The following is a 12,095-nucleotide window of genomic DNA, read 5'->3' on the forward strand; positions in this document are numbered from 1 at the left end:
GGACCCTGTATATGATAGGCCAGTAGACAGAGCTATAGCCCAGCCCACTAGCAGTGATTACTTATGTCTTGACAATTACTTTTTACTATTTTAGGCTGTCTCTAATTGAACAGTTCAGAGGGCGTTTGATCTTCCCAACCCTACACAGTAAGTTACCACCTGGAAGACAGGAAGAGAGATTTCCCAAGCTGAGAGCCACATTGTCCATCTATGCTACTGTACTAGAGGTTTCTGAACTAAATGCTTTTCATGACCAGAGTTACCATTATTTCTTTTGAATTATTCTCTCACGTGTAAAACGTAAGTTAAATTTAGAGAATCCTGTTCTTCTGGAATTTTAAGAGTACCCTTAGCCATGAGGTTATGTGTGATTCCACTCTTTATGATGTGAATATGTTTTATTACCATTGGTTAATAAAGAAGATTCTTTGGGCCAATAGGAAGGAAGAATATAATCAGGCTGCAAGAGATATATATAGAGTAGGCAGAGTCAGAGAGATGCCATGTAGCTGATGAAGGAGACAGACATGCCCCAGAACTTTGCCAGTAAATCACAAGCCTCATGGTAATATACAGAATAATAGAAATGGGTTAATTTAAGATGTAAAAGCTTGATAAAAATATACATAAGCTATTGGCCAAACAGTATTATAACTAATATAGTTTCTGTCTGATTATTTTGGGTCTCGGCAGCTGAGAAACAAACAAGCAGCCTCTGCTTACAGAATGATGCATCAATGTGGGCTGACTATATCCACCTAAAACCTGAGAGAGCTTGAAACAGAGTTTAGTGTAGCTTCTTGGTAACCACATTTTTTTCTGGAAAGACTTTGCTAGCAGTGAGCAGAAGTGGGGCCCCTCTAAGAGAAGGCTTCCTGACTCAGTGGTAGCAACAAAAATTGAGTGGCTCCTTTAAAAAGGCTTCCTGGTTCATGTTTGATGCATGAACAGCTCTGGCTTTTTCAGGAGACCAAGGGGTGGGGTTTTTGAGCAGAGTGCTTTAACTTACTTAATGGCAACATAGGCCCACTGTGTGCCTGGAAATGGGGCTGTGAGCATGGCTCACAGAGCTGCCACTGAATGGACCTCCACCATGTTGGACTGAGTAGAGTCAAAAGGCAAAGCAGTCTTAGTCCTAGCCGCACTGCTTAGCATTTTAAGATGTGCTCCTGGGCTGAAATGATACAAAAGCATTCCACCGGGCTCCTTTATGGATGGGGACCTTTTCCGTGGTGAGTGAGGCAGTGTGTCTTTTGTGTCGTATTTGGTGGAACATCTGTGTAGGACTCAGATCTTGATGATTATGGAGATATCTCATTATTTTGCTGAGGAATAAGTATTATAGTCTATTTTCTCTTCTTGAGACTAGAAAGAGAGGCAAGGGTCACTATGGGGTCAAACTTCTCAGGTTCTAAGCCTGTTTTTTCAAAAGTGAAATCTCCATGGTTGTATCAGACCACCCTAAGACAGACTGAAGGCAGAGTTCATTATGGTTAATAGTTTCTAACCTGGAGTAGGAGGGCCTTCTGTCTATATGTTGCTTTCATTGGTCAAAGAAACTGTGTGGCCTTTTGATAGGACAGCAGCTTAGATAGGTGAAGTAGACCAAACAGAATTCTGGGAGAAAGAAAGCAGAGTCATGCAGAAGCTCCAGCCCAAGATGGACGTTAGGTTAGAATCTTCCGGGTAAGCCACAACCCCGTGGTGATACACAGATTACTAGATATGGGTTAATCAAGATGTGAGAGTTAGCCAGTAAGAGGCTGGAGATAATGGGCCAGGCAGTGTTTAAATGAATACAGTTTCCATGTAATTATTTCGGGTGTAAAACTAGTCGGGTGGCCGGCGCCTGGAACACAGCCCGCTGCTGCTCCTTTTACTACACTAATCCTATTCAGAGACAGCAGTGGCCTGCATCCAACTCCAGGCTGCACCGAAGCAAAAGCAACCTTGTTATGAGGTTAAATAACTTACAAAACTATCATTCCAGAACAGCATCCACATTTCCCCCAATAAATCAGCCAAGTTGAGTTATTGGAAAGGGTAAAACTGTCTTTAGGAGCTCCTTCAAAACTCAGTAGAGGCAAGGCCAAAGAACCTTTGGAAGGTTATAGGTTATAACAAACCTTTGTTTGTTATAGGTTAAGGTACTTTAAGGGTTAAAAGCTCAAGAACACTTTAGAAGTATAAATTAACTGTCTCAGAAGCCTAGAGATCAGGTAAGGATACTAGGTAAAAAGATCCGTAGCACCTGAAAGCAGATATTAAAGTTTAAAGTGATGGCTAATGTCCCTGAACCAGCACAATCTTACTGCTTTTAACTACATTGTTCTATTTACAAATAAAGATTCAGGAGACAGATGTTGGGGGTAAAAACCTGCTAGATCAGCTAGATAAGATAAACCAAAATGTAACCAGCTGATCTTCCTTTTGGCCAGAGACTCAGTAAGAGACCATCTTCCTACTTGTCCCAAACAAACAAACAAAAAAAAAAGAGAGAATGGGAATTACTATGTCCCTCCCTATTCCTTCCTGTGCATCTCTCTATCCATATTCCTGGCTCCTCCTTTCTCTCTATGCATACCTCCTGTTCTAGTCACTGGCTCTACTTCCTGATACAAGGATGATTTTATTAACACAGTCTCTAGATTTCACAGTGCAATCAAATATCCTGCAACACCATCTAGAAAGTCCTATAGTCAAGAAAAATAGCAATCATTACCAGAAGGCTCAATAAAGGGGGAGGTCAAACAAAGATACAAAGCAGATTTGAAAATAACAGAAATGTATAACAGAAACTAAGAGAATGGGAAAGGCAACCAGGAGTTTGTTCAGCCAAGAGGTCTATTCTATACTTTAATTTAGTTTCTTGAATTAGACAGAAACATGAAAGAACAGTGCCCCCACTTCCGGTTCTCTCTCTCTTTCTCTGTCTCTCTCTCTCTGTCTCTCTGTCTCTCTGTCTCTCTCTCTCTCTTTCCCTCACCCTCTCTCACTAACTTGCTTTTTCTTAGGATATTCCATCACAGAAACAGGAAAGCAATTTAAACAAGGTGTGTTCTGCATAACTACTGTGGGTACTTAATATCATTGCAGTTGGAGATAAGTGTCACACAACCTAGATGATGTCCTCAGAAAAGTTGGTACAAAGGTGAGAAATATGAATCTAGGGCTGCTGAGATTGCTCAGTTGATAAAGGTATTTGCCACCAAGTTTGATAACCTGAATTTGAGCCCTATAACCCACACAGTAGAAAGAGATGACTGTCTCCTGAAAGTAGACTTCTGACTTTCACACAAGCACGAATGACATGAGTGTGTGCACGCGCGCGCACACACACACACACACACACACACACACACACCACAGAGTGCATAAATAAATGTAATAAAAATTCAATTAAAAGCTGGGCAGTAGTGGTGCAGTCCTTTAATTCCAGCACTTGTGAGGCAAAGGCAGGTAGATCTCTGTGAGTTTGAGGCCAGCCTGGTCTACAAAGCAAATTTTAGAACAGCCAGAGCTGTTACACAGAGAAACCATGTCTTGAAAGACCACACATGCAAAAAAAAAATTCAATTAAAAATATGAAAAATATGAATCTAAACAGGGAAAAGTCTATGAGGTCTTAACCCTACACATACAACGAAGATTATAGACAATCAAGAAATCCTTAGTCTTCCCCAGAGAAAAACACAACATTGGTTATCCAATACTAAATGGTCAGCACTGAAAACATATACACACAGGTAACATTATACAGACTGAGCAAATGGTATGTATATATTTAGAACACACTCACATACACACACACATACACACACACAACAATTAAGAAAAAGGAGGTTCTGAATCTGGAATAGGGCAGGGAGGGGTAGATTGAAAGGTTTGGAGGAAGAAACAGAAAAAGAAAATGATATGATTATATTATAATCTCAAAATATAGAATGAATAATCTTTAAATATATAAAACTACGAGTTTATTTTCTAAAGTCTGATAGCGTAGGAGTTAGTCAGGGGCATCTCATAAAGTATTTTCTCTCCAACTAAAAGAAGTCTTTGATATAATGTCTTTTTCCAGTATGTGAAATAATCATCTGGTTCTAAGCTTTTATTTCTCTAGTTTCTCCTTTCTCAGAAGCTCACTGTGGAAAGAACCTATAACCACTTCTAAATTGTTTCCATATTTTCAAGTCCCTTACAGTAGTAGATGTCTCTTTTTAATAGAGATATAGAGAGATACAGTTTTACTTTTTTTTTTTTTTTTTTTTTTTTTTGGTTTTTCAAGACAGGGTTTCTCTGTAGCTTTGGAGCCTGTCCTGGAACTAGCTCTTGTAGACCAGGCTGGTCTCGAACTCACAGAGATCCGCCTGCCTCTGCCTCCCGAGTGCTGGGATTAAAGGCGTGCGCCACTGCCGCCCGGCACAGTTTTACTTAATTTTTATGAAATATTTAGTACTTTTTTTCTTTAGAAGCTAATGGATGTTTTTGAGATGCGGTAGATCTTAAAAGCACTAATGGAAGTGTCTTGGGTTAAGGAGCTGAAACCTTTAGCCAATTTTGACATCTAATGCCATCAGTCTTGTTGGTCAGCAATCTAGAGAACCAAAGATGACAGAAACAATTAAAGTTCTGTGTTTAAATATTGGTTTAAATATTTGTTATTTAGCAGGAGTGTACTAAAATGGTTAATTTTTTGTAAAGGATTCCTCCTGTTGGTATGGTAGTGTTTATCTGGTTAGCCAAAGTTTTACTGAAATTCAGAAGGAATATAAACAGCATTTGGATGAAAACCAAACACAGCATTTTAGGTGGTTCACCTGGTAAAATGATAAAAGTAAAATTCTTTGTTCTTTGAGTCAGTTGTCTTTCAATCTTAAGGACAGACTTGTTGTGGGATATTTGATCACACTGTAAAAATGTGTCATTATTTTATTCTGATTGCTTTAATAAAGATCTGAACACCAAATAACTAGGCAGGCAAAGATAGGCAGGATTTCTGGGGAGAGAGAGGAACTCGGGGGAAGAATCAGGGAGGGAGAGATTTGCTAGGGAGATGCAGAGGGAGTTGAGCATACAGTATGAAGGAGAGGTAATGAGCCATGTGACAGAATGTAGATTAATGTAAAAGGGTTAATTTAAGTTCTGAGAACTAATTGAGAACAAGCCTAAGCTAAGGCCAATCATTCATAATTAACAAAAAGTCTTTGTGTCATTATTTGGGAACTGGCAGTCCAAAGAAAGTCCTACTACATTTGGCGGCCAACATGGGGGCCGTGCATATCAGCATAGGGTCTAAGAAAGCTGAACAAAGTTCCAAACATGGAGCCAGACAGGGCTTCCTAATAACTGCAGTCCCTCAGGCAGCCCCAGGGCTCCTGGTATACAAGGTGTAGCTCCTTAAGAGGCCCTGCAGTGCAGCTGAGCACTTGAGCAGAAAATGTGGTGCATTGGGCAAGAGGTTATGCTTTGTTTCCACAGAAAACAAAAAGCTATGGATTTCTTCAAAATTAATAAAGATCAGATTTGACTGGGGAGACCTCCTGAAAATCTTGACTGAAAACCTGCAAGACAGGTGACATATATGCTGATCCCTCAACATGGAAACAGCTGAGACTGGAAGAAACAAGATAAGTGTTATTGGCTTCAGAGCCTTTGTGACTTATTATTACATGCCATCCTTTCATATGGCATGGATGCAGATTTATATTACAGTTTGCTCTTGCAGTCCGAATGGACTTATAAAGTTGAGAGATGCCTTTTACCTTCTCAAATACAGAACAGAAAATCATCTTAAACTGATTTGTGCATGCCACATATTCCATGCTTATGTTAATACAGATGTATATGTTACCTTCAAAAGTTTGTGTATTTTAAAAACAATGACCATACACCAATGAAGACAAATAGCCTGGATGATCCATCCTCTCAGAATTTCTTTGTTGCAGTTTCCAGAAAAAAAGATGGATCCACAGCAACTTCAAAGCAGTCAGCTAAGTTGATTCAACGTCACAGACTGCTTCCGCCAGGACTTCAGAGAGTCTCTTCCCTTTCCCATCACACATGGGCTAGATAACAAATAATACAGCTAGCTCACCCAGGACTTAACCATTATCTCAATTTCCTCAGGGTCCCCTAAAAATGTTGTTGCCCTCAAACAATAGGAAGTGATTTTAAGAACATGACACCTACATTCTCAAGAGGTGGGGTAGGTGGTTTTTGGTCATTCAGTGGTGTTGGGAGCATTTATCATGACCTGTTGTGGGCCATGACACAATTATAGTTTATAGCAATTGATAATTCAGGTGTCAACCCGCCTGAGAAATTATTCTCAGAGGGAGGAACTCTGCCTGGCAAAGCCAACAGGGCTACTGATTCTGAAAACTGTTGCTTTTATCTGTAATTTGCTTGTACAATAACAGCTATGATATCTCCCCATTCCCATACATTTTTATGAATGTGTACATGTAATCTCATGATTACATCTCAATATTATGGGCACACATATTTGTGGATGGATGAAGGATGACTTCTCTCTAAAACTATGTTCTTCACATTACAGTGAGAAACTTAGAAAACTGTTTTCTATCATTAGCTTTACTGGCAGAGCAAATTGGCTAGCCTGTGTCTTTGGGACAGAACACAGATGAAACTTCCACAGATTTCACTTATGAAATTGCCTGTGTCTAGCCTTGTAGAATCTAACCCCTTCAGAGGATTTATGATGAATTAGGGTGGTACTGCAGATCATAGATTTCCTAAAGAAATTCTCACATTGTTAGGGTCCATTGTCTCAAAAGTTTGATACTCAAGTAGACCATTCACATGGGATGAATCAGGTTTTATAAAGATGCCCCCCCCCAAAAAAAACCATATGCTTACCACATAGGAGCAGAGTATAGATGGGTCAAGAAAATTTCTAAGTTTAGTATCTATAAGCAGATGTTTCTCTCCCACCCGCCAATTCTCAATTAACCACTCTGAGACTTAATATTACTTATAAATGCTTGACCAATAACTCATGTTTATTATTAACTAGCTCTTACATTTTAACTTTTCCTTCATTATGCTCTGCCATATGACCATACCTTTATTAACATGGCAAGTTCATCTCTGCTCCCTCTGTGTCTGACTGGTGACTCCTGACTCTGCTCTTCACCTTCCCATCTTCTTTAGTTTGCTTGCCCCCCTATATTCCCTGCCAGTTGGAGTGACAGATCTTTACAGTGTACAAGAGAGTTATTCCACAGCAGGTGACTGTAGCTCTCAAATCTTTAGGGAGTTTCTGGTTAGGAAAAAAATAAATAAATAGAAGCAAAGGGCACAGAACTCAGGTTTAACAGTATGGATCAGTGAAAGCCATACATACAGGGAGACTCACCAACAATGCTTAATTCACCAGGAATATTGGGAAGGGAACACACACTTGTCCTTTATTCCATAGATAGATAGATAGATAGATAGATAGATAGATAGATAGATAGATAGATAGATAGATAGATGATAGATAGATGATAGATAGATAGATGATAGATAGATAGATAGATAGATAGATAGATAGATAGATAGATAGATAGATAGACAGACAACATGCAAATCTCTATTTTTTTTAAATGGCCCACCTTTGCTGACTATGAACTTTGTGTCAAGTCAGTTTTATGTGCTACCTTTGGGACTGACTTTCTCAGCTTTTATCCTGAGACTCTCTTCTCCCACTGGGTCCCAGGATTATGCAGCACATTCACACAAAGTTGAAGAGGCTCAAGCCTGAAACCCATCACTCATATGTCATCCTGGGCTAGCCAATGCAGGTCCTTCTGACCCAAAACCAGGATATATTAGTTGGGTTTCCCTATGAAGCTGTTGCATGTCATGGAGTGTTCCCTCCCCCATCACATCCACACTTTTGGGTGGGAAGGAACAAGTACCTCTTATCTTCAGTATCTTTCCATAAAGTGCTCATAAAAATCCCTAGGATCACAAGAGAAGCAACAGAAAAATGCAGAACTGGACCTTTGAGGAGCAGTTTCAGAAGACAACGGCAAAATGACAATAAATCAAAATAGTTCAAAGACAAACTAAACTGAAACTGAAATTTCTTCAAAGTTCTGAAAATGAAAGAAAAACAAAAAACAAACAAACAAATGCTTTTAGAGATCCAAAAGCAAACAAGCGAATATGCTTAGGCCAAACCAAATGTCTAGACCAAAATGTTTTCAAAGCAAACAAACAAACTAGATGCCTTAAGCCAGATATGTTGAAAACAGACCAAAAAAAAGGTATATTATCAGATTAGTATCCTTAGTTAACCAATTCAGAATAAACAAAAAGGCAGGTGACCAAAGCAAAGGAGGTCCAGAGCCTAGATAACAATCCTCCTAAAGAAATAACACTACAGCCGGGCTGTGGTGGCGCACGCCTTTAATCCCAGCACTCGGGAGGCAGAGGCAGGCGGATCTCTGTGAGTTCGAGACCAACCTGGTCTACAAGAGCTAGTTCCAGGACAGGCTCCAAAGCCACAGAGAAACTCTGTCTCGAAAAACCAAAAAAAATAAATAAATAAATAATAATAACACTAATAATAACACTACAGAGCCCCTGGTCCCCAGGCAGGAAGAGGGAAGGGGGCGGGGGAGCAGGACTAGATGGTATTAACACTCTCAACACCCCCTTTGATGTTATTGAGCTTCCTCGGTCAGACAACCTGACAATGAGATGTCTGTCAGGCAAGACTCAGACAAGGCCTCAGTAGGGTGCCTGTCCATATCTGTGATTCTACATGACCATCCGATGCTTTACAAAATTAGGTTTTCACGTAAGAGTATTACCAGATTAGATATGAACATTTTAAAAGAATGTACGTTACAGGAACCACATTAAAAAAAAAAAAAAAAAAAAAAAAAAGAAAGCAAATTCTCAGAGAAAACCATGCCCCTGAGACAGAAAGTCTTTCTGTTTTGTTTTTTTGTTATTTTCATATCCGCTGGGGGAAGTTACTTGGTCTTATCTTATGGGCCATTTGTGTGATGTCATAGCTGGGTAGACAGGAAGCGTCCAGCTCATCATCCTGATAAGCATTTACAGTAGCCTTCGTCCTCCTGGTCACTTGAGTGAGGCCCCATGTGTATTCGGGACTTATGCTCGCTGATAAGACATCACATGTTTCTGAGTCAGTCCCCAAGCAGACAGGTTGTAATTGTTAAAGGGTGGGGATTTTTGTTTTATTTCCCCCTGGCAGAGCCACAAGGGAAATGACTGACAGGAGATTAAAGTCTTCTTCTCTAGAGCTGAGATGGGGTTTAAGATGAGGGAGAACCACACCTGGGTGGCATTGCTGGTCTGTCATAGGGTGGTAGGATCTGGAGGCATAAAAGGCATGAGCTGCATTTGCAAGGGCGACTGCAGGTTGTCAAAGACCACACTGTAAGACCTCTAGAAGTTTCCAAAGTGTCACATAGGAACGGATGCTGATGGCAATAGTTAATGTTCCTGGGACCACATCTGGAGCTCAATGCCCTGTCATGAGGGATACTTCCATCCCTGAAGGCTAAAGAAGCAAGAAAACAAAACAAATTATGCCAACAAGCAGACCCAAGAGAAGTAGTAATTAGGAAATCCAGTCCATGTGCCCTTCCATAGCAGCCAGGCCTCGGAGACCGGCTTTCTAAAGTCACTTGTTTTAGTCAATTGGCTGCATCCTCCGCTGTCCCTGATTAATTGACAGATGAATCATTCCACGTCCAGGGCAAGGAAGTACACCCATACTCACCTTTGCCCTGGGCTGCCGTAAGCATGTGAAGGACACAGAAGTTAAGGAATCCTATTGAGGCAAGAGAATCACCCTGGTCCTGAAGGCCTCAAGGAACATTGAGATATGGTCTAGTCCCAAGACTAATTCAGCCACTAAAAAAGCCAATGCAAGTCCACTCAACTCCTGTCTTCATTCCTGCCAAAACGACTAGTTCCTTTAGATGGGGTTTCATCACCTGAGCAGCTCTCTCAGTTTGAGAGATCCTAAAACGTGGGCTTGGGAGAGGTTGGTTGCAGGGGTAACGTGAGTAGGAGTGCATCTGCCTGCACAGATTTGCGACATGCCCCATGTCCAGAACAGAAACAGAGGAAAAGGGAGCTTTTCTCCCTGAGCTGAGTCCCAGCACACTGTGCCTCTCCTTGCCCCAGTTTGGAACCTGAGCTGCCTACAGACACTGTCTGAGGCTGCCCTCACGGCCCCTTCCCCAAGAGACCTGCGCTACATGTATTCTCTCACTAAAGTGAGATGAGATTTCAGCGCAGCTAGTGAAGAAGAGATGAAGACATCACTTTTCTTGTGTCAGGGTATATGGCTGACTGAAGAAAGCCATGAGGCCCACCAGCAGGGATGAGCTCTGTAGCCCGCAACACCACAAACCCACAGAAGTGCAAGACCAGAAAAAGCCCTCCCATGAGATAAGCACACAGTTCTCAAGGTGATGTGCCATAAAACCCTTTATTTCAAAATTGTCATTGTACTTGATGAGGTCATTAAATCGCAGGCAAACCATGGAGAAAGGGTAAAAGACTGACAGGAACACCTTTTCTTCAGGGAGAGGAGAACCGGCCACAGAACAGAATCCCATTGGTCTTAACATGCTGAATGAAGAAGAGGAAGGGGTGGTCGGCACAGAAGCGGGAAGTGTACAATGGTGACCCCAGAATGAAAACGGCAGCTGTAGCAGCCACAGCCTCTGTGCCCTCCTCATTGACCTCCAATGAGGACTTATGCACAACCTTGGACAGAGACAAGCCTTGCTTGGAAGATATTCCAGAAAAGTCTGCCCTGTCCTCAAAGGCATCAGTCATGCCCAGCTTGCACAGGAAGTTCTCCATGTCATAATTCTCCTCCAGTGTAAACCGTGGGAGGAAAACCTCCACCTTTTGTTCCTGCATCTTGTCCAGCCTCATCCACTCTATGAATTTCTCATAAGTGATTTCCTTTTCCACCTAGAAGAGAGTTGAAGACTTTAGGACAATGTTGTCACACAAGGGCACTTGAGACAATAGGGAGGCTCTACACTGCCCAGGGATGTGTGGCTTTAAGTTAATACAGTAGCTGGGAGGGGCTAGGATTCAGCTCAGTGGTGAGTGTTTGTCAAGTAGGCTCCAGGCTCTGGGTTCCATCCCAGCCTCAAAAAAGAATGGAAGATAAAAACATGGTCATGGGAGTCTGGGAGAGCTCCTCCAGCAGAAACATAAATGCCACTCAATTTTTCTCTCATAGCTCCACGAAGGCTCCTTACCTTTCTCAAGTCAATGTGCTCATCTGGAAGCATGATAATCATGTTCAGCTCATTCCCAGCATAGGGAATTAACAGAATTTTGGTGGATATCTCTTCCACATAGGTCATCTTAAAAGTAGACTTCTTAAACATCATTTGCACAAGTTTCTCCTCGTTCTGTAAAGGATGGATAAATATCAAGTTGAAACAAGTCAAACTGGACAAATCCAACAGGGGAAGATAGTCACTGTCCCTGGAAGCATTTTCTTGATTAGACTCCTAGAACATTCTGCAGTCCCTCAACTTCTGGAACAGTTCAGATTTTACATGTCCCTAAAGACCCATTTTTCAAGACTTGATTCTCAGAGTGGAGCTTTTGAAGGCAAAGGAATCTTTAAGAGGTGGAGCCTAGAGGATGGTTGTTCAGATCACTGAGATGCACCCTAGAAAGGGACTATCATTGAGCTATGTTGATTCTCTCCATATTAGTTGTAGTGTCAGAGAGCTGAATGACCCATCCAAACACCTGAGGTATCCTAGCCCAAAACTTTTTTCTCTTGGGGGAACTCATTTAGCCTCATGATATTGAATATAATTTCCAAATCACTGTGCTGTCTATGCCGAGCGTCCCCCTGAACTCTAGAAATTCACATTTTACAGTCAATTTGAGTCTTTCAGTCTGATACAAACAAACCCCCACAACAGGTCTGAGTTTACATTCCTTTGCAAATTTGCTCTCCATACAATTTTGCTTGTCCTAGTTGACAGCGATGCTCTATCCCATTGCCAAAACCATCCTGTATCCTTTCTCTTGCTAAAATCATTGTGTGTCCTTGACTTCTG

The 12,095-nt window shown here is 41.3% G+C and overlaps 1 protein-coding gene across 1 annotated transcript in view; it reads right to left on the minus strand.

Annotated features, from left to right (window-relative positions):
• Nucleotides 1–10,575: 10,575 nt before the first annotated feature.
• Nucleotides 10,576–12,095, minus strand: part of LOC119816685 (serpin B6-like) — a 120,992-nt gene continuing 119,472 nt past the window's right edge. The window contains exons 7-8 of the mRNA XM_038333545.1: nt 11,274–11,429; nt 10,576–10,977 (exon numbers count right to left, since the gene is read on the minus strand). Of these exons, the coding sequence (XP_038189473.1) occupies nt 10,576–10,977; nt 11,274–11,429 (558 nt within the window). The remainder of the gene's footprint in view (nt 10,978–11,273; nt 11,430–12,095) is intronic.

This window comes from Arvicola amphibius, chromosome 6 (assembly GCF_903992535.2).
Source record: "Arvicola amphibius chromosome 6, mArvAmp1.2, whole genome shotgun sequence".
NCBI lineage: Eukaryota > Metazoa > Chordata > Mammalia > Rodentia > Cricetidae > Arvicola > Arvicola amphibius.